At 30.4% G+C, this 23,777-nt stretch overlaps 3 protein-coding genes across 3 annotated transcripts in view; 2 read left to right on the top strand and 1 right to left on the bottom strand.

Annotated features, from left to right (window-relative positions):
- Window positions 1-13,642: 13,642 nt before the first annotated feature.
- On the top strand, window positions 13,643-16,283 carry Phum_PHUM597470 (uncharacterized protein; the record flags this gene model as incomplete). The annotated part of the gene is made up of 5 exons (XM_002432653.1): window positions 13,643-13,819; window positions 14,119-14,288; window positions 15,624-15,685; window positions 15,771-15,997; window positions 16,098-16,283. 5 exons carry the CDS (start codon window positions 13,643-13,645, stop codon window positions 16,281-16,283), a joined length of 822 nt encoding a protein of 273 aa, XP_002432698.1.
- Window positions 16,284-20,214: 3,931 nt separating this feature from the next.
- Window positions 20,215-22,112, bottom strand: Phum_PHUM597460 (WD-repeat protein, putative; the record flags this gene model as incomplete). Its single annotated transcript, XM_002432652.1, has 8 exons — window positions 20,215-20,456; window positions 20,531-20,730; window positions 20,826-20,984; window positions 21,072-21,246; window positions 21,326-21,436; window positions 21,525-21,698; window positions 21,786-21,936; window positions 22,023-22,112. 8 exons carry the CDS (start codon window positions 22,110-22,112, stop codon window positions 20,215-20,217), a joined length of 1,302 nt encoding a protein of 433 aa, XP_002432697.1.
- A 586-nt stretch (window positions 22,113-22,698) lies between these two features.
- Window positions 22,699-23,777, top strand: part of Phum_PHUM597350 (secreted ferritin G subunit precursor, putative) — a gene marked incomplete at both ends in the record, with an annotated part of 2,427 nt that continues 1,348 nt past the window's right edge. The window contains one exon of the mRNA XM_002432651.1: window positions 22,699-23,145. Coding sequence (XP_002432696.1) covers window positions 22,699-23,145 — 447 coding nt within the window. The remainder of the gene's footprint in view (window positions 23,146-23,777) is intronic.

Here is a 23,777-nt window from a genome sequence, read left to right as displayed (position 1 = left end):
CATTATTTCTTAAAAAAAAAAAAAAAAAAAAAGGTTCCTAATGATTATTTTTGTTTTTTTTTTTTTTTTTTTTTCCCAAAAACCTTAAATAATAATAATGATAATAGTTTTTTTTTTTTTTTAAATTTTTATTATTCGTTGCATAATAATTTTTTTAAGTTAACAAAAAAAAAAAAAAAACATTTTTTTTTAAAATTAGCAATGGCGGCGGTTAGGAAATAATAATAATAATAATAATACAAAATATTGTTTTTAATTGTAAGAAGAAGTAGGGAAGAGGAAGGGAGAATGGAGGAGGGGAGAAGGGGGAATATGAGGAGTAGAAAAATTATGAGAAAACAATAATTATGAGAATTTCATGACAAAAAAAAAAAAAAAAAATATACCGGAAGTAGTTGTGTGTGCGTGTGTGTGATTCGTAAGAATTTGATGACATTTTAAAGGTTTTTCTTTTTTTGGCCGTCGGTAAAAAAAAAAAAATTATTAGTCATCGATACGTACGTAGTACGATAGTAGTAATATTGCTCCAGTTTTTTTTTTTTTAAATGGCCGCAAACCCAAAATTCATTATTCGATACGATATATATATATACGACCTTGTATTCTAAATCACCTTGACGTGTTGTAACACCTCGTCCGAATCGATTATATGCGTCGTATGTGTGCGTGCGTGTGTGCAAGCGCGCGTGCGTGAGAAAGTTGAAGAATTTTTTAAAAGAAAAAAGTTGATAGAAAAATATAGGGAATGGAATACGCACACGCACGCACAGCTGACTGGCCGCGTAGAAGAAGAGTTAAAATGAAAAACAAGTAGGCGGGGTCAGACTCGGAATGAGATTCAAGAAGAAAAATGCTGGCTGTGCTGGATAAATGGATGGATGGATGGATGGATGGACCTGCATTCCAGTGCTGGAGCGAATGCTGATGGTACGAGACGCGAGTTATTCCCTCGTATTCAATGATTCCTTACGACCGAAACGAGAATTACTCCTGATTAATGATGAGTTTGAGAGGTTCACGGATTCTCACGGTGCTACCTACCCTCCACGTACAATTGACGTGACGTCACTCTCTACAGTAGCAGAGTTGCCAACCGGTTTTTAACATTGTTTTGTTTACGCTTTTTTTTTTTTTTTTTTTTTTTACTTTTGTGCCTGCTTTTGAAAAAAGAAAAAGAGGTTCATATACGATTTATGAAGTGACGATTTCTCTCTCTCTCTCTCTCTCTCTCTCTAGCTTTATACATATTTTTTTTTAATCTCGAGATGCTTTGTAAAAAAATGTGTTGACCTTTGAAAAAATATTTAAAAAAAAAAAAAAAATAATAATAATCACTCCGATGGGAAGAAAATGAACGAGTTTATTTAAATTTTGAAACAATACAACAATAATAAGAATAACGGATCATTTTGATGAATACTACTTGGATTTTATGAAATAAGCAGAAGCAGAAGAAAAAAAAGTCACGGAAGTGATTTAAAAGCGCCTTCCATTAATTACGCAATAAATAAATAAATTTCGTACTCTATGGAATTATTCATTTTTTGTGTTACACCGGAACGATATTTATTCTGTTGTACTGTCACGTAAAAAAAGTAATAATGATGATGATGATGATGATGATGATGATAAAATTACAAAGAAAATCATTTGAAAAAGTCAATCAAAGATTTTCTTCTCGAAATAACTTTCTATCGATTTTCGATATTTATAAATATATCGAATCGGAAAATAATCGATAAATAAAATATAAAAATTTACTGGAAAAAAAGGAACAAGTTTCAGCGCCTCAAGCGGATTTCACGATAATTACAGCAAACAATAGAAATACAAATACGAGAAAAGGTGATTTTTGGAGGGAGGGAGAGGGGAAAAAAAGTGGTTGTTATTTGAAAAGTCGCGGTGGTTATCGAAGAAAAAAGGAGTTGAAAAAAAAAAAAAAAAATGGACGAGAGAAAAACGAAAAGAGATTCATTTGGTCGCCGCGGTAAGATGGAAACCGTGAGAGACATTAAAAAAAAAAAAAAAGAAGAAAATAAAGGCCGGCATAAAAAAAAAAAAGTTATTCCAAATTAAATGATCATTTATCGTCCGAGGCTGGCGACTTGGCGCCTGGCGGTTTTGGGATGTCACCTCGAGTGTCAACCTTTTACGATCACATATACCTACCAGGTTTATGGCCGTCGTACCAGAAAGACGTATCATTTTAAATTGAGACGCGAGAAATATTTACTCATCAAATGTTGTCGGTTAAAGTCTCCGCTCGCCCCTTTCCACCCCTCCCCCCCTCCTTTCGACCAACTACTTGACAACGTTTGGGTGAGGAGGGCGCAGGGGGTGGGGTGTGGGGGGTACGGGGAATGAGGAATCGATCGTGTGTGTGTGCGCGCGAGATCCAAATTAAAAATTGAAAATCAAATAAAAAAAAAAAAAAAAAAAAAGTTAATTTACGATATACGAAGAAGGGATCGACGAGCATGCATGCATGCAGTTTGATAACAAAAAATTTTTTCTAGACATCTTTGTTCGAATCAAACACTACTAACGGACACGGACACACACACGGGAGAAATTATTTACCCGATGATATAGATCATCAATTTTTAAAAGACTTGTGTTGTTTTATTTATTTATTTACGTTTTTTTTTTTTTTTTTTTTTTCATCAAAAGAATCCAGTCGGGTAGAAGTGAGTGAGTGAGTGAGTGAGAAGATAAAAATTCAGGTACATCGAGAGCCACAAGTCAAACGGTTATAATTAGGTCAGGTTATTATTGTTCGGATTACGTTACGATTATTCTCCGTGTAGGAAAAATATTCTATCGTCACGCGGGCGTCACGCAATAATTTCACATATAGATTATTATAAGGGAGGGGGAGAGAACGCGAGGGGTAAGGCAAGAAAATTTGTTTGTTTATCGTCTCGCGTTTCGATTCGTCCCTCCGTCGTTTACTCCCAAAGGAAGGTTTTTAAATGGAACCTAATTAAACATTTCGCACGGATGACGCGGTGGAAAATTCTAGAAAATTGAAAAAAGTTTTTTTTTTTTTTTACGGGGATTTCTAATAAATAAAGGATGAATGTGGGTAACGCTCTGGTAGAGTGACGTTGACACGTTTTTTGGTACATAACGGTAATAATAATAATTGACAAGGAGCAGATGGATGGATGGATGGATGGATGGATGGATGATGGCATTATCGTAATTACCATTTTCTAATACGATTATCGATCGGAAGGTAATACACAATGAAAAAGGTTTGGTTGTTGTTGTTGTTGTCGTCATCGTCATCGTCGTCGTTGTTGTCGTCGTTGTCGGTTGTTCCTCGATGGGATTATTTTGTTTATCAAATTTTAAACCTTTATTCACACGCGTGACACAAACACCCACGCACGCACTAATCTCTCTAAAATTGTTTACGACGGTTTATAATCGAACGGTTTTGCATTATGTAGCAGACGACAACGACGATGATGACGACGAAGTTAGGGGTAGTAGATCGATTAATGGTAGAGGGAATGGTTTTTGTTTGTTTGTTTATTCCGCTCGAAAAAATTTTACTTTTTCCACGTTTTTTTTCTCATTATTATTATTATTATTATTATTAATTTTTTCGCGAGTGAACCGTGTATTTTTAATATACGTGGCTCCTAATAATAATAATAATAATAATAATAATAATAATAATAATAATAATAATAATAATAATAATAATAATAATAATAATAATAATTTTTTTTGTACAACATCATTTGTGTGTCATGTCGTCGTCGTCGACGTGATCGAAATTGTTGTTTTCATTTCTTAATATTTTCCGCCCTGCCGCGCGAGAGTAACGAAGAAAATTTATTATTATTATTATTATTGTTTTTGTTTTTTTTTTGCGGTTATTTTTAAAACAACAATCAATAATAATAATATTGCTACGAACGGTTTTTGTTTTTAATTGTGGTAATTCGAACGGGAGGAGAGAGAGAGAGAGAGAGAGAGAGTAGTTATAATTTTTAGTGACCTTTCAAAGGGCAAATAACTCTCGTAGGTTATGTGCGTGCCTCACGTTTTCCTTTTCTTTTACCTTTTTCGATCAAGAATGGAAGAATGACTAAATCACAATTAAGTTAAAATTTAAATTTAAATTATTATTATTATTATTTTCGACCGAACATTTTTTATTTTTTTTGCCGTATTGTCGTTTTTTTTTTTTTTTTTTTTCGTATTGGTAGCAACGGTAAAATAATTAATTTTTTTTTTTTTTTTTTTTTTTGTTCTCCTGTTTTTTAAAAAAAGGTAATTTATTATTCCGAAAGATTTTTCTTTTGTTATTCCGCATTGGAATTCAATGGGAAAAAAGAAGAAAAGAAAAGGGGAATGGGGAGGGGAGGGAAGGGAAGGGGAAGAGGAGGGAAGGGAAGGGGAAGAGGAGGGAAGTAAGAAAAATATTTTTATTTTTTTTTTTTACGAGTTATAATTTATTGAAAAAGAAAAAGAAGTCGATTGAGAATTCTTTAACCGAATAACAGATTCCTCTACTTCTTCTTCTTCTTCTTCTCATTGTATTTCTCCTACTGCTTCTAGTCACTATAATAACAGTGCAACTTATATTAATTGTTATTCTCGACGAGTAATAACATTTCCGCCGGGGGTTTTAAAAATTACCTGAATGATATATCTGAAATTTTGTACGGTTGTTCGAGAGACGTTAGGTGGGTGGGTGGGGTGGGGTGGTGGTGCAAGGTGGTAGCGGTGGTACCAAACTTTTGTTAAATTCCGTTCGAAATTAAATAATTTATATTGTCATCATCATCATCATCATCATCATTTCATACATATAGCGATGACGTCATAATCCGTTTGTGCTTGCTATCGTACGGGGAGGAGGGGCATGGGAGGGGGTAATTACGTTTCGAATCCCGGTGAGAATTTTCGAGAAAGAAATAAATGGTTCGATGGAAACATTTAGATTTTCCGTTACGTAAATGTTAACGACGATTACGTTTTATTTATTATTATTATTATTACTATTATTATTATTATCATCATTATTATTTTTCTTCATCAAATAAGCAACAACGAGGGAGTCGGTTAAATGTGGAAAAATTTAATTTGGTCGTAACACAACACAACAACACAACCGCCATGATGATCGATTATCGTTGGATTAGTAACGTTTATTATTATTACCGTTGATAATATCATTTGTCTATGTTTCCACCATTTTTATTTTATCGTGGTACGCGTAATAATAATAATAATGATGATGATGTTAATAATAATAAATAATTACGATCGTCTATTGCTTCCGAAATTATCTTCTTTTTGTGTTTGTCTCTCTCTCTCTCTCTCTCTCGCTCTGCCAGCCGTAGGATAAAAGATAGAAAGAAAGAAAAAATCCTCTTGCAAAACTCAGGTCAATCGCAAATTAACCGAAAAAGATGAGAGAAAAAGAGAGAGATAGAGATATAGAGGTAGAGAGAGAGAGAGAGAGAGAGATAGATGGGGAATAAAGGATGCCTTTGAGGGTTTAATTTGAAAATAATAAGGCGAATTATCGCGGAGTTATGGCGAGTTTTTCATAGAGTAAATATTTGTTATTTAATAAATAAAAAAAAATCAAGTTGATTGCAAAAAGGGATCAAGTTAAACGGTTTCTTTCAGGTTGGGATTTGGTTTTGGGATTTTTTCGTTTGCGTCTTCGCCGGCCTTTTACCCGTCGTTAGTTAGAATTTCATTTCTTAAACGTGAAAATTATTATTATTATCATCTTTTTTCGTCAAATTGCTTTATCGGCTTACTTGAAAATCGTCGGCGAGAACTTTGATTCCTCTTTTTTAACGAGTAGTTAGGAAGTAGGAACCTCCCCTCGTGGGTTTTTTTTTTTTTTTTTTTTTTTTTTTTTAAATCACGGAACGAAATGGAAAATTGAAAAATTATTTTCAAAAGGAAAAGGAAAAGCGAGAAAGAGAGAGAGAGAGAGAGAAACTATTATTTCGGAAAATCTTTTCTTTGTGCGAGAAATCGAGGGGCGGTATTGTTTGTTTTTTTTTTTTTTTAATATCAAATCTATCACTATCGTTATCATCGTCATAAAATTCATTCATAAAATGGGGATCCGGTTGCGTATTTTCAAGTTGAAAAAAAAAAAATGGCAAAATGACGTAGACGAAAAAAAAATTTTGGTCACCGGAAATTCTTCGAGTATTTTATTAATAAATTCCAAATGTTTTTGTTTTATCTTTTCAAATAATTTCAAAGCCGATTCGATTCATACTCATTGAAATTCGGGGTCGTTAATAATACCATTAAATTCTTTTTTTTTTTTTTTTTTTTTTGTTCGTTTGCTCCCGTTGTACTTTATATCTCTTGTCGTGACTTCCGGTTCCGTTTGATTCTACGTTAAAATTCCTCGCGGTTTTACCAATTTTTTTTTTTTTTTTTTTTTGTTAAAATACATTCGTTTGCAAAAAGAAATCATAAAATGAACATTATTAAGAGTAATGATGATGATGATGATTTCGAATAAAAGAAGCGCCTTTTAGAAAAAAAAGGGGAAAAAATAAAAATGGCGGAAAGTGGAAAATGTCACCCCCCCAACGATTTCGACGTCGCATTTAAAATTTAGTATTTTTCCAGATGATGGTCTCTCTCATCGATCGTCGTATTAATTTAATTTATTTTTTTCTCTCTTTCTCTCTCTCTCTCTCTCTCTATCCATCTATCTATCTATCTCTATCTCTCTCTATGTGAACGTACCTAATTGCTTTATTACATACCTAGTTTTGTCTTTTGTCCGTCGTGAAATTTTGCAATCGTGAAAATTTTTTTTTTTTTTTTTGAAACTGTCAATCAGCCGTCATTTGTTCGGTAGGGATTCCACCCCCTCCTCTCACATCCCCCACCATCCACACCCCCTTCCCGTTCAGTGGTTCACTAACTAATCGAGTGGATTTAAAAGTAAATAAAAATAATAATAAAAAAATCTCGCAAAGATAATTTTTTTGTAGTAATGTCACGCTTGATTGACTCAAAAAAAAAAAAAAACAAATTTCCGTCAACGATTTCTTTAAAGAAAAGGGCTGATTAGGGGTGGAGGGGGGGGAGGGAATACGCGTAAGGGGACATTTTAAAACGAGGAGGTAAAGAATGATTACTACCGATGATGGCGGATGATGTTGTAACAAAAGAACATTCAAGGACGCGATTACGATAATTACATCAAGTTGAATAAGAAAACGAAAAACAAAATTGAAAATCAAAGGGGCGAGGGGCGGAGGGAGGAAGGGGGAATGGGGAGACGGACAAATTGCAAATAAGAGTATCTTTTTTTTTTTTTTTTTTTTTTCGGTCTCGAGAAAATTAGGAAATAGAAAACATTGTTAAAAATAATGAAAAATTGATGGGGCCCAATCTTCGATGAGTGGATAATTTTTACCGCTCTACATGTGGGAGGTCAAGACTACAAACTTTGTAATTAAGTAATTATTTATATTTAACTTGGGCTTTGCGCAAAAAAAAAAAAAAAAAAGGGACCGACCGACAAATGGAGGAAGGGAGGCAGGGGGGAGGTACCCACAAATGATTTCCGTCACTAGATTTTATAGTGTGTGCTGTTAGGGTCCCCTATGATTTTTTTTTTTTTTTATTTTCTTTTCCTTTCGGAATTTTTTATTACGGTGGGAGGGAGGCAGGAGGAGGAAGAGGAAGAGGAGGCGTGTACCTGGTTTTTTTTTTTTTTTTTTTCGTCTTCTTCTTCTTGCGGTTTTCTCAGCTTCTTCTCCTTTCATCATCACCTTATTTCGTTACTCCCCATCCAATAATACATAAATAAAGGATAAATTTTTCAGGTTTTTTCCATCAACCTTGTTAGCGGTTGAAAAAATAATTACAAACCGGCGTTTTGTCTTTTTTTTTTTTTTTTTTATTATTATTATCATTTTCAATGTCGTCGTTTACGTTGTGTGTGTGTGTGTGTGTGTGGCACTTGAGACGAAAGTTTGTTTACGTGTCTCCTCCTCACCTCCTCCTCATCATCATCACCACCCCCTCCTCTTTATATTCGTTGAAAAATGGCAGTAACAAATATCATCATCGATCGACCTTGTCTGGTTCTAAGTAATCGACCTACCGAAAAATTATCATTATTATTATTATTATTATTATTATTCTTACGCATAGTTTTTGGTATGACAAAAAAAAATTTTTTTTCATTTTGTTATTCGCGTGCGATTTGGTTCATTGCACCGAGTAGTATGGGCAAATATGTAAAAATATTTCGAAATGGAAATTCGTAGGAAGAAAAAGATGAGTGAGAGAGAGAGAGAGAGAGAGAGAGAGAGGTTTTTGTCCTTTATGGCGTGTCTTCACTTACCATCATTGTTGTTATCGAGCATATATGGGTGGATATGAAACTTTAAAAAAAAAAAAAACGATTAGGATTGTTAAGATGATGATGATGTAGTTGTTGATAATGATTAAAAAAAAATGTGAAAAAGAGAGAGAGAGAGAGAGAGAGAGAGACAGAAAACAGGGAAAAAGCTTCGAGAAAGCTTCGATAACGTTTAAATTGTAGAGAGAAAGAAAATCAAATCGTGGGATGCGAGATGACAATGAATTAAAAAAAAAAAAAAATTAAAATTTATTTTTATACGTTGATAATGACTTTGAAACGACATCGGCGAATAATAATAATAATAATAATAATAATAATGAAACAATCACGAAATTCTCGAAAAACCGGAAATGAATTTAAAAAAAAAAAAAAAAAACTAATTACTAATTACCGCAAGTAATTTCAATTTATTGAATAATTAAATTTCGTTAAAAGTTAATTTTTTTTTTATTCATCATCGTCATCATCATTATTATCATTATTATTATTATTATTATCATCATCTTTCATACTCATCGATGATAATTATTTTTAATTTGAATTTTTTTTTTTACGTGTCACCAATTTTCTCGTGTATTCAAAAATTAAATCATTTAATTTTTTTTTTTTATTTGTTTTTTTTTTTTTTTTTTTTTTTTTCCATTCCGCTTTATTTAATTGTTTTTTTTTTTTTTTTTATGTTCTCGTGCGTGCGATCGTGCGTGCGTGTGCGTGCGTGTGGTGTGCGTGAGCGAGTTTGTTCGTTTGTGCGGTTTTTTTTTTTGTACCGGAAACTAAAAAAAAAAAAAGTTACAAATCGTTTCGTATTGCATAATAATTGCTTATTTACTTTTTTTTACGGCGCTATAATTTTATCAAAGGAAAAAAAAGTTTGTTTCCTTTTTTCCTTTTCCTTCCTTTTTTCCTTTTCCTTCCTTTTTTCCTTTTCCTTCCTTTTTTCCTTTTTTCAAAACGAAAACGACTGTTACGATCACGAAATCAAATATTGAAAGAAAGAAAGAAAAAAAGAAGAAAAAAAAGAATTTCATCAATAGATTTTTAATTACGACAAAAAAAAAAAAAAAAAAATGTGGCACAAGTCGACCACATGTCGTCTGATCGTGCATGACGACAACATGCCTTTTACTTTTTACGCGTGCGTGTGTGCGTGTGCGTGTGCGTGTGCGTATGCGTATCGAAAATCTGTAAAGTCGATAATTTTTAATATGGAAAAATAAAAATAAAAAATTGAGAAGAACAGATGCTATTCGATATCTCGCGATCAAAGTCACGTTTATCGTATACTTGTTCGATAATTAAAGAAGAGTAAAAGAGAACCCACATGGAAGTAAAGAAAAAAAAAACGATTGAAAAACACGAACGGCAGGCAGTTGTTGGTTTATTATTATTATTATTATCATTAAACATGAAAAGAAAATTGAAAAAGGTTTAAGGTTACGAAAATTGAAAGGAAGAAAAAGAAAAAGGAAAGGAAAATGTCGTCGTGTTCTTTATCATTTAGAGCGTATAACGGAGCGCGAAACGCTGCGTTGGGAAAGTTGGTGTCAACTCCGATGGGTAAAATGTGTATACGTACACACACACGGGTAGTACGAGTACTACATACGTAGCGGAGTAGTGATATGTGTCGGGACGGGTAGCGGAGACCACCATCGATTCCTGTACCTTCTTAGGTGGTCAAAAGACAAAAGCCGTTGACTCGGTAGATGATTACGTATCCAATGTTTGATTTCGTTACACGCTCGGACATTTTAAAATTATTCCCCGGACATGGAGGATCGCGGTTGACTTTCTGACTCTTTCCTAGGTTAATCTCGTTTCGGTTTTCTTCCTCTCTTTCTCTCTCTCTCTCTCTCTCTCTCTCTCTCTCTCTCACTCTCTCTCCTTCGGATTTTGAGTTTAAATCGGAGAGACTAGAAACTGTGAGAAAAAAAAAAAAAAAGACAGCGGCGAAAGGGAGTGACACGGAGTAGGGGATAAGGGATACGTGTATGTATACTACGAAGGGGTAGAGGGGAGACACACGTAAATACGTAGAAAGAGATGGATAATAATGGGGGGAAATGAGGAAGAGAGAGTAGAAGTGGGGGAGGTTTGGGGTAAAAGTAAAGAAACGGGAATGCATAAATAAATAAATAAATAAAGAAGAGAGAGGAGAAGTATTAAAAAAAGAAAGAGAAGAAAAAAAAAGTTATGGGGGCCAATTTCAATTGTTAACTGCGTAAATCGTCGTTCTCGGTTTTCTCTTTCTCTTTCTTTCTTCCTCTCTCTGCTTCTGCCTCCCCCCTCTCTCTCTCTCTTTTTTCTTCACGGACGAAAGTTATTATTATTATTTTTTTTTTTTTAAATATTTTTTTTTTGTCATCGCCATTTGAATTCGTTTCTTTCTTTCTCCCATTTTTTTTTCAATCAATTAATCGATTTTTTTTTTCGTATCGATTAATCGATTACGATATCTTTATTAATTTTTTTTTTTTGTTTCGAGATTGGTTATTTATCACCCGTTGTTATTTACTCTATGATTTTGAAAAAAAAAAAAAAACAAAAAAACAAAAAAGTTTTATTAATTTAATCTTTGGGTATATGAGTAAGAATAATAATGATGGTGATGATGATGATGATGATAATATTAATAGTAGTATTGTTATTAATAATAATAATGATAATAATAATAATAATAATTTTGGCATTGATCTTTATTTAACGTGAGTTTTTCTATTTTAATTTTTTTAAATTTTTTTTTCTTTTCTTTTCGCTTTCGAAGGACATGAGAAAATTTTAATTAATTAATTTTTATTTTATTTTTTATTTATGTAATATTATTATTATTATTATTATTATTATTATTAGTTATCAATCCAAGGTAGCGGGGACGTATAATAATTGTTAATAATAATAATAATAATAATAATAATCGACCATGTTGGAAAATATTTTAAAAAATTGGAAAAAAAAAATAATAATAATAGTTGTTGTTTGTATTTTAATGAATTTTTTTCTTTTTTTTCCGGAGGGTGGTGAGGGAAGGGGGAGGGGAGGGGATTTTCTTTTCTTAACAAGTTAAAACTTAAAAAGAAACCGAATCGTCGTGTGTCACAGTCGCTTTTTTTTTTTTTTTTTTTTTTTTTTTATTACCGTATTTTATTTCGTTGCTGTTTTTAATGATTGTCAAAATGGTTGTCTTTTTAAACAAACAGGGCTTTGAAAGCAGAAGAAAAAAAAAGATTCACCGAATTGTATAATCGAGAGATAATTGATTTTAATTTTATTTTTTAACGTTTTTTTTTTTTTTTTTTTACGTATGAAAAGAAAATAAAATTAAACGTGTATATAAAAGCAGACGACGGATAATGTTTTTTAATTAAGCATTAACGTAATTTTTTTTTTCGGTTTAAGTAAAATAAGAGAGCGTTTTAATTAAAGCAACGCCACAACAACAACAACAACAACAACAACGGATTCTCATTATTATTATTATTATTATTATTATTATTACTATTTTTCGTAACTGTTAATCTTGTTCTCTCTCTCTCTCTCTCTCTCTCTCTCTCTCTCTCTCTCTTCGGTTTTAATTATTTTATTTTATTTTTTTCGGTTAATTATTTGCATAAAAAAAAAAATTAAAAAATTAAATTGAGTTTGGATGTTACATCTTTGGAAAAAGCCTCTCTCTCTCTCTTTCTCTCTCTCTCTTTCTCTCTCTCTCTCTCTTTCTCTCTCTCTCTCTCTTTCTCTCTCTCTCTTTCTCTCCCCGAGTTTTTTTTTTTTTTTTTTTTTTTAATGAAAGAATTTAAATTAACGAACGATTTATATATTTCGAATGGGTGCGAGCGTGTTTTATTTTTAAAATTTGTTTTTTTACTCTATGAAATTTCAAACGAACAAACAAACCATTGATTGCCGTTACATTCGCGAACGTTGTAAGAAAGAGAAGAAAAAAAACCTTCGAAAAATTTTTTTATTTTTTTATTTTTTATTTTTTATTCACAGATATTAATTTAATCGTATTCGGGTAGGGGGGAAAAAAAAAAAAAATTCCGTTAGAACGTTTATTTTCCCACCGTTCCCCTCCCCCTTGCCACCTTGCCGCCTTCCCCCCCCCAGCCCCCCATCATTCTCTTTATTTATTTTTATTTACCCACCGCCTTGTATTGTGCGACGCTCGTTGTTGTTGACCATGTTGGCATCACCGTAGTTGAAAAAAAAAATTTTTTTTTTTTTTGTTTGTTTTTGTTTTTAATAAATAAAATAAAATTTTGTTTAATAATAATAATAATAAAAATAATAATAATAATAATAATAATAATAATAATAATAATATTTTTTTTTAGAAAACGCGAAATAATTAATGCATATATAGTGACCGTGTTTCGTTATCACTATTATTAATAATAATAGTTTGAATTATATTTGCCGACGTGAAGATATTTGTCTGTTTGTTTTCTTCCTATCTTCGGAACAAATAAAAATGCTCAAAACAACAGATTTTAATATTTTACAAGAGAAAAAAAGCGAAAACAATCGTTGCGGTAATTAGTTCAGACATTTTTTTATTTTATGAGGAAATAAATTTAAAAGGAAGGAAAGAAAAAAAAAAACACGTTTGATTATATATATATATATATATATATATATATATATATATATATTTATTGTATATACTTTGTAATGATATTATTATTATTATTATTATTATTAATAATAGGAAACTCGACGAAGCAAATTTTTTTTTTTTTTTTTCCATAGTAATTTGTAGTGTGTATAGCGTAAAAGGTAGCCACTGACGATCATAGTAATCGGTGCGTGTTGGTGGAACTCGTGAAGGCACAATTTTAATGATTTCTAATTAGAAACCTTACCTAGAAATTTTTCTTCTTCTTCTTCTTCTTCTTCAAATTTCATTTCCTCAGCCTTATTAGATTCGCTCTCTGGTTTTTTGTTTTAAAAAATTAGTCAATATTAAATAAATTTTTAGTTGTACGCACGCGCGCGCGCGAACGAAATTATTATTATTATTATTATTATGTTTTGATTAAATGTAGAAAATGGAAAGGAAAGGAAGGGAAAGAAAAGGGAAAATTATTAAAAAGGTGGAAGTGTGGAAAACAAGGAGAATAAAAAAAAGGCTTCGTCACTTCGTAATTTAACTGTGGTTTGAGTGAGGTGGGGTCAGGTTGTAAGCCAAGGAAAGTAGTGTATCACCTGTTCGTGGCCTGCACTTTGGGGATGCAATATGACGCCTCGGACACCTGCACAATGAGTAGACCACCACTACCACCCTTCTATCGATCCCTGACCTTCTCTCTCTCCTTAGCGTGTGCTAGCTGTGCCTTACCTTTTTCCTTATCTTTTCATTCACCGATTTTGTTATCACGGCCCCCGAGGCGTTTACGTTGTTTGGGAGAACACGAAGAGGGCCCGTCTCCCGTGTTTGTCTCCTTTCCGGGGGGGTGGGGAATTTCTAACAAAACTCCCCAAAATTTTTGTTTCGCTTGACACATTTTCCATCCCCAGCTAATGTTTGCTTTTATTTTTTTTTACCCTCGGCTCTGTCTTTCTCTACTTTTCCCCCTCCCCGCCCCCTTTAACATCCCCTGACACTTTTTAGTTAGATTTTGTATTGCAACTTTTATTATTATTATTATTATTATTATTATTTACGAATATTAAATGTATTTGTTTAAAAAAAAAAATTTTTTTTTGTATGTTTCTCTTTCTCTCTCTTTACAGAGGCGTGTTCGAGTAGAAACACACCAAAGCCGAGGCCTCCGCCTCCGTCTGCGAGGCCTAACATCACTTTCCCCACGTACACATGTCCGCCCACGTATGCTGCGTGGTACTGTCTCAACGGGGCGACTTGTTTCACTATCAAAATAGAAGAAAGTCTTCTGTACAATTGCGAGTAAGTATATTTTTCTTTTTTTTTTTTTTTTTTTTTTTTTTTGCTTGTTTTAATGCGTTAGCGTTCCAGTCTGATTATTATTATTATTTTCTTCTGCTTCTTTTACGTCGTCGTCGTCGTCGTCGGTAAAACCAGGAGGGTGTTAAGGCGTGTGTTTCTTCCTCATTTAAAATTTTTCACGTTTTTCTTTTTTGTACGGTGGTTATCTCACGTTTAAAAAAAAAAAAAAATTAATTAAAAATGGTTTGTGATTATTGTGTCGTGTCCTTTTGGAAGGTCAAAAATTTTTTTTTTTTTTTTTTTGCATGAAGTCACGCCAGGAATTTTAAGCTTTTCTCAATGGAGAAATAATTTTTTTAAAAAAATACATTGTCGATGTAAAAAAAATACAATAATAATAATAATAAGTAAAGGTATGTGAAAAAAAAAAAAGAGAAAGAAAAAAGGGGGCGAAAAAAAAAAAAAAAAGAAAACGGAACCTGATCGGGCAACCTGTTCTCGGATTAGTCTAATTCTTTACACACGTAGCACACACACACACAGCACTTCATTATTGCCACAACGCAGAGTCGTGTCACAAGACAAAAACGAACGAAATAATAAAGAAACTCGCAAACTGTCACCTTATTCTTTAATGAACTTCTTTTTTTTTTGTAAAGTTTTCAGCTTTGGTTGTTGATAAAGTAAAACTTTCCCAAGTTTATGTTTACCTGAAGTTCTCATGGCGGTTTTTTAAAAAATTAACTGACCACACACACAAAAAATTTAAATTTTTAAGCGCATACTTTATGAAAAATATGTCGCATTCCTCTCTCTCTCTCTCTCTCTCTCTCTATACCTATAATTTATTTCTCCACGTTCAGGTACGTTTGAGAACAACAACAACAAAATTGCAATGATATTTAAAAGGACGAACGAACCTTATTATCACCTTTAACTTCATCATTACTGACTCATTCGTAATCTTTCGACGATGGGAAAAATCACGTTCGAATTTCCCCCCTCCCCCTCCCCCACGTTCGTTGACAGTTTTCACTACGACAACAACAATTATTATTATTATGCCGTTTTTTTTTTTTTTTTTTTTTTTTTTTTAAAAATTCCATCGACCATTCATTATTGTACCTGAATGAAATAATGAAAAAAAGATTTTTCGTACTTACAAAAGAAAAAACTTATTATTATTATTATTATTGGAATGTTTGATGTATTTTAAAAGAAAAAGAATGACGACGTCATTTTTAGTTCGGAAAAATTCCGCACGAGTTAAATTTCGCGACGATCGTTTGAAAATTGTCCGTTAAAATTTAAAATTTTGTTTTTGTTTGTCTTCAGGTGTGCGGAAGGTTTTATGGGCCAAAGATGCGAGTTCAAAGATTTGGACGGTTCTTATTTACGTGAGTAAAATATGGATTTGATTTTTAAAAAAAGAAAATTTAACGGACGGCATTTTTACTCTTTACATTTTTTTTTTCTTTGCAGCTTCAAGACAAAGAGTTTTATTGGAGACGGCGTCGATAGCCGGCGGTGCAACCATAGCAGTGTTCCTAGTGGTAATAGCTTGCGTGACTCTATACCTTCACTACCAGAGGAAATCGAAAGAGAAAAGGATAGCGAGTTCGGATAGGAAAGACGGAGGAGCCGAAAGAGGTTTGGAAAGGCGAGCGTTCAATCGATGTTTATCGATATCCATGGAACGATTACCGGAGGTACGTACGAATATAACAAAAAACAAAAAAGAAAAAAAAAACACACAAAAAAAAAAAAAAAGCAAACAACCAGAGGTCTACTCTGTTTCCGGTATATTAGTTTCCATATAGGACCGACCTCATGAAATTGATGGTGTTGTTTATTTTTAAAAGTGCCGGAAGAATGTTAGCAAATAATGATTGTTTGTCCCAGGAGGACGAGAAGAAAACAGTGACACGTAGTATCGATCTGGGACATAATAATCCTTTCGGAGATTTTTCAATAACCGTCGCCGGTCAAGTTTGACAACCTGAAAAGATTCTCCTCCGTTAAAAAACAAAACCTTAAAAAAAAAAAAAAAAAAAACGAGGCCCTCCTCCTTCTTATCCTACTTCTTCTTCTTCTTCTTCTTCTCATAAACCTTTTTTTTTACCTTACTCCCTTCCCCTCACCCCCCCCCCCGATCACATGCAAAAAAAAAACCTAAAGGGAGAGATAGATAGAAAAAGAAATAAAGAAATCGCATCTCGATCGAGATATCGATCGATAACTGATATAAATATGTGTAGTTGTTATTTATTTATTAATTGATGAAAAATAAAATAAAATCACTTATTAACGATTATAAATAATTTTTTTTTTTTTTAATTTTAATTTTAATTATAAACAATTAATTAAAATGTCCACCGTATATTGTTTATAGAATTCGACGAATTTGTTTTTGGCGCAGTGACTTAATATCATTCACATCGAAAAGAAGAAAAGGAAAGACTAAATAATATTAACATTAAAAAAAAAAAAAAATGGCTACGTGTTAATTAAATTATTAACTTTTGTTGTTGTTGTTGTTGTTGTTGTCGTAATACAATTGCACACATTGAAAAAAAAAAAAAAAAAAAAACGAATATAATCGTTCAGGAAAGCACAAACCGGTAAAAGTCGTTGGTATTATTCAAGTTCGTCGGTTATTTTTTTATTCTATGACAACGCGGAGAGGTGAATTGCAACGTGTCGACGCGTCGCAACAACAACAGGAATGTCGCAATAATAAATAAGTAAACAAATAAACAAACTCGAATAGAATACGAATTATATATATATATTTTTTTTTTGTTTTTTTTTTTTTATTTTCGGTTAAATGTGGCATGTGTGTCGACATTTAACGCCATTAATTAAATCACAAGAGAAAAAGAACAGAGTTTAATGAAAGATTACCGGGAAAAAAATTAATTAAATTAGTAAATAATCGTCGTCGAACGAATTGTAAATTCAAATTTAAATCAAAAAAAAAAAAAAAAAGAAAAAAAAATCTTCTGCTAGTCAAAAGGTTTTTTTTTTTTTTTTTTCTTCTAAATTTTTTTTTAAACTTTCTTATTTATCTTTTGTTTAATTTTTTTTTTTTTTTTTTTAATAATAATAATAATTATTATTATTATTATCACGACGATTTTTTTTTTGTACAGAACTTTGTCGTTTTATATATATATATATATATAAATTTGTATAATTTGTAAATTTGATATAAAAATAATTATAAATAATAAATAAATAAAAATTGTAAGCAATAAGTAAATAAATAAATAATTAAATAAAGGGATGAAACGAAAAAAAAATAAAAATAATAATAATGATGATAAATTTTTTTACTAAATATAAATAAAAAATGTTTTGTATTATATTTATTAAAAATTAATAAAATAAATAAAAAAATTTACGTGGGTAAGTTTGAGTCGAAAACGAATTTAAGCTCAAAACTAATCAATTATTATTATTATTATTATTATTATTATTATTAATAATAAATGTTTGCATAAAGTAGTAGATTTTTTATAAACTTACGGTCATAATAAAATCACACGTATTAAATTTTATTTTTAATAATAAAATAAAATAAAGATTTGGCGCCATATTTGAAATCGCGTAACGTGCATCATAGCTTAATAATTGAATTCGTGCATTCGAAACGTCGCGAAAAGGTAAATGCAAGGGTTGGTATTGGTAAATGTATAAAATGAATAACACTTTACGTATGATCACAACGCGCGTCACGGATCTTTTTATAATTATGATTAATGTCAAACGTTAAAACAAAAATTTTTGACACGACTATGACGCGACTATTGACACGGCGTTTTTTTTTGTTTTATTTCAAAGAAAATTTTCAACGAGTGAAACAGTAATGTGCGTTTGTTAGTTTTTTTTGTTTTGTTAATGGCGGATTAAAAAGAAGATTTAACGTATGGAATTATGAGGTGGGTGATATAATTTATCATATTATTTATAGTTTATAAGTGTTTAATATCAATGAATGGTTTTAAAAGAGAAAAATAACGAAAACAAACGAAATTTTTTTGTATGATGAAATCATTACAATTAATTAACATATTAAAAATGGCATAAAAATTATAACCGTTGGGAATATTAATTATTATATTTATGTAACTTATGTAATCGAATTAGGATAACCAAACATTGCATTTTTTTTTTTTTTTTTTGTATTGGAAATAATATTTTTTTAAGGATGAACAAGTAATTAAAAGACTGATTAAGTTGGGTTGTTATTATTATTATTATTTATTTTGTATGTTAATTATTTCTTGTTGAAAGTGACAAACAAACAAATTTAATTTTTTAAATATTAATCATTATTATTATTATTATTAATATATTTTTTCGTTAATTAAAACATTTTTCGACTCAAACTTTTTTAAACAAAATTTTTTTACTTATTGCAAACATAAAAAGAAAACTTTTGTATTAAAAAAAACTTTTTTTTTTTTTTTTTTTTTCCTTTTCATAAAAATATATAATAAAATATTTTTTAATAATTTTAACAAATCTAATCATAAAAAATTATATTGAAATAATAATAATAATAGTTATGTTTTATGATAGAAAAACAAGACAAATTTACCCCCCCCCCCCCGCCACATTTGTTTTATTAAATGTAACCAAAAAGGAAAAAAGGAAAAAAATTGAAAAAATAATAAGAACAATTAAAAAAAATTATGTAAAATAATAAATAAATAAATATGGCATAAAAATAAACGAAAAATTTAATTTATTATTATTATTATTATTATTATTATCATTTATTCAATTCATTATAACGAGTCGTCATTTAATAATAATAACAATCATCATCGTCAAAATCACGTTTTTTTTTTTTTTATTACACTTTTTACGTCGTATAAACAAACTCGAATCGTATTATTATCATTATTATTATTATTATTATTATTATTATTATTATTATTATTATTATTATTATTAATTTTTTAATGTCGTCATTACGACCTACTAATAATCGATATCCGGATACAAAACGTTTGAATGAAAACAAAAGTGACCTTTTTTCTCTTTTTATTTTATTTCATTTCATTTCATTATTAACGTTATCACGTGACCTAGGGATTATGTATAAATTATGTTTTAACAAAAAAAAAAAAAATAATAATAATAATAATAATAAACGGAGTCTTCCCCCCCCCTTTCCCTTCAATATGTAAAACAATTTATCGTTACAATCGCCATTTTGTGGTTATTATTCGAAAACAATTTAAATTTTTTTTTATTTTTTGCCCACAAATCTTGATAATAATAATAATAATAATAATAATAACGGTATTCGTTATTCCTCCACCCCACCCACCCCCCTACCCTCCCATTTCCTCGTATTTTAAATAATAATAATAATAATAATAATAAATCTTGGATTCCGTTTTTTCCGTTTACGTGTGGCAAACCCTCACCCAAACGTTTTCCTTTTTTTTTTCTTTCTTTCTCCCTTTTTTTCCTGGATTTTTTTTCTTTTTTTTTCTTCCAGACAAAACGCTACAATAAAAAAAAAAAAATTTCGTGAAATAATTTAATAATAATAATGATAATGATAATAATAATAAAATAAAATATTCAAGGACGCTAACTCGATTACATATTCATAAATTAAATAATTTCGAAAACGTTTAACTTCGGTTGTTTGTTGTTTGTTGGTTTGTTGTTGTTGTCGTGGTTGTTTCCACGTCCATTTCGTTTGTTTCGTTATTTTCATTTTTATTAAATTTTTTTTTCTTTTTTTTATCGAGTGATGTCGTTGACGAGGACGACAATCGATTTTGAAATGCTTCTACAACTGGAAAAAAAAATTATTATTATTATTAATAGGAATGAATGTTCCCGTGGGATTGAATATATAAAGAGAGAGAGAAAGAGAGAGAATTTTAAAAACTGAAAAAATTTATTTACCTTCGGTTTTTTTCAAAGCATTAAAAACGATTAAATTATTACTCCTGTTATCGCCACCGGAAGCCATTATGAAGGGTAAATCCGGTGCGGAATCCAAACAGTGGATTTTACCAATTTTTAATTTTTTTTCCTCTATCAATTTGGGATTTTTACCGATAACGTCCCATATTTTAAGAGATTCATCACCGGAAACGGTACAAAAAAATCCAGGGCAACTCGAACTCAAAGCCAAACCTTTTCAAAGAGAAATTTTTTTATTTTTATTTTATTGAACAAATCCTTTTTTAATGTATCGATTTTATGTATACTTGTCACTTCCTGTGTATGAGCTTGAATTTCCCATAATTTTTTATTTTTTCTAAAATCGAATGCGTAAACGTATCCCTTGTCGTCGGATGCGAAAAATTGCGAGTCGTTATACGTGTTCCATAAAACTTTTTCTACTTCCCCCTGAACGTTCCATGTTTGACCAAGTTCAGAAGTTCTGCAGTCAAATATTTTGCACGTTCTGAAAAAAAAACGGTTAAAATTTTTATTAAATGGATGATTTTAAAAAGACATAAAACACGCGTGAAAACGAAATGAATATTACTATCTTCTTACTTGTCTCCAGAACCAGCCAGAAGAGTGTGACCTTCTTTCGGATGCCATTGTAAACTCTGAACTGAACCTTCAAAATCTGTGAAAGTTGTATTCGGTTCAGATTTGTCCAAATCCCATAAAATAACAGATTTGTCTATGCTTCCACTTGCTAATATGTGACTGAAGGAAAAGAAAAAGAAAACAAATTTAAGGTTATGTTAAAATACACCACATGACTGTGTGAAATGTTTACAATTTAATAGATACCTAAAATTAACATTCCACGATAAATCTAAAACTGCTTTTTTGTGACCGATTCTTGGAGCTCCTGTTCTTATGTTACCCTTTTTTCCTAACCTGATAGCAGGTTTAACACAGTTAACAATATCTAAATCCCAAACTTCAATTATGGGAGTTACATAACCGACTGCACACAAATTTCCTAATGGAAAAATATGAAAATTATTTGATTGATTTCCAAAAGTTCATTTATTGTTTCATTTGTTTAAAAAAATATATACCTGGTTCATTTGTGTTGAGTGGATCATGATTTAACCATTCAAGTGCCAAAGGAACTCTAGGAAGCAAATAATCATGATGAACGTAAAATGAATCTTCCTTATCGTTATAAACTAAAATAATATTATTTAATGTCATGTAATTATTATTTAATAAGGTTAAATTTATCAAACTTTGAGTATATTTTTTTTAATTATTCACCATAAACTTCAAGTATGGGAGAATTTCCTTCTACATGGCCCACTAATATTAAATTATCAGTCGGCTGAATGATATCATCCTCTTCCTCCGAGTCTGGTAAATCAATGGCTGCCGATTTGTATGGATCATCTTCATCAATAACAGCTATATCATTAATTTTCATTGAAACTTCATCTGCAAATATTATTATTAATGTCAATGGAAAATTAAAAAATTATCATTAAATATAATAATAATTTTGGTGATTTTAAAAATATTAACCTTCATCGTTATAATGTTCCATATCAAATTCATCATCTTTGTTAACTGGATTACTATTCTGATTCTCTTCATCATCATCATCATCATCATCGGAATTATTATCTTGTTCTTTTTTAATAAATTCTCCTAATTCAGCTCTACTCAATTGAATCTTTAAAAAAAAAAAAAGGAAGGACACATATGAACATTTCTAACCATTTTTGAGTACCAATTTCCAATTAATCGGTCTGTAATTACCTGTATAGGATTTGATTTCGATACGCCTTGCTTAACGATTTTAAGACAAGGAACAAAATTTACTTTGGGAGTTTCAAATTCTTCCTCCATTTTACTTTAACCGAAAACTAAATTATATTTTTAAATACAATAAACATATTTCGGTTTGAAATAACCTAATCACGTTAAACAATACACGTGAAATTGCATTCGATAGTATCGATATATCGAAAATTTAAAAAATGTAAATAGAACGTATTGCAAACTTTGAAAAACTAAAAAAAAAAAAAAAACAGTTAAAAATTTTTCTGCGTCGGTAAAAAAAAAAGGATAAATTATATAAATGATCTTTAAAGACGTTAAAAGAAAAAATTTTTTTTTTTCCCGTAGGTGAATAATTGATAATTTAATTAATTAATTTTTTTGCGTCTTTAAAATAAAAATAAAGGTTGGATGCCCTGCTATGAATGACTAATATTAAAGTCATATGCTTATGAATTATTTGTTCAATCATTGTCATTCAACGTGATAAATACATCAATTGAACTTTAAACCAATTCGAGTACGTTTAATAAGGGCGTTAGCAGAAAAAAATTTTTATAGTGTTTTATAATCATTCCGTAGAGTTTGTTTCATTTTATTATTTTTTTATTTTTTTATTTAAAAAAAAAAAAAATCAACAATCTTCTTCATCAAGATGAAACTTTTGTTGATTTTTGTTGTTGCCATTTTTGGAATCGTTTTTGCCGAAGATGAATTTTGTTACAACGACGTAGTTGCTGCTTGTAAACCTGCTGGAACAGAAGAATTAGTTAATTGTAACGCAAGATACGGTGGCATCAATTCGGTAGAATACGATTTACAAAGTTTTGCTAACAAGCATTTGACCCACAGCTTTCAATATTTATTACTTTCATCTCATTTTGGTAATTATGAAAAAAATAGAATGGGATTTTCGAAATTGTTTAGAAAACTCTCGGATTCAACTTGGAGCGAAGGCATTGAACTTATTAAATACCTAACTAAAAGAGGTGGTTCAATGGATTTCAAGAGCAAACGCCAAGAAGATACCTTAACCGAAACTCAAAATGATACCTATGAACTCTACGAATTGGAAAGCTTGGCAAAAGCACTCGATATTCAGGTAAATAAATTTTTCAATTTGATTTTTTTTACAGGTATGCATGATGTCAAACTTACAGTTTTTAAAAAAAATTATAATTTGATTGCTACATAAAATGTCCGAAAAATCAAATATCAATTTTTTTTCTTGTACCGATTAAATATATCACACATAATTATTTACTCATAACTCAATTATCAAGTGATGAAGAATTCTTGGAAAATTTTAAAATTTGAAAACGATGAAGAAATCGTCTGAAATAATTATTTGAAAAGTTTTATATGTGTTATTAATAATGATGGCTCTTTGTATAAAAAAAAAAATAGCAAGGACAAAAAGGGGTATGTTAATTTTACATTAGTCAGACTAAATATTACAAAAAAAGTTTATCTTTTCAAGAATTGTAATGTAATATTAATAATAATTATAATATGATGATTTTAAATTCTTTATCGTTAATCATTATCTCGAGAGTGCAGTGTGTGATTTCTGTTAATTTGTCAACAAACCTACTAACTATTACATAAAAAGTCAATAAAATTATTTATTAATTGTCATTGTATAAAAAATTTGATAAAATTTATTTTTAACAGATTATCAATAATGCATAGGACTAGACAAGTTTGTGACAAGAGAGATAGAGATAGAGATAG

Source organism: Pediculus humanus, genomic scaffold (genome assembly GCF_000006295.1).
Source record: "Pediculus humanus corporis 1103172108315 genomic scaffold, whole genome shotgun sequence".
NCBI classification, from domain to species: Eukaryota; Metazoa; Arthropoda; class Insecta; order Psocodea; family Pediculidae; genus Pediculus; species Pediculus humanus.
This window is presented reverse-complemented; position numbering and strand designations above follow the sequence as displayed.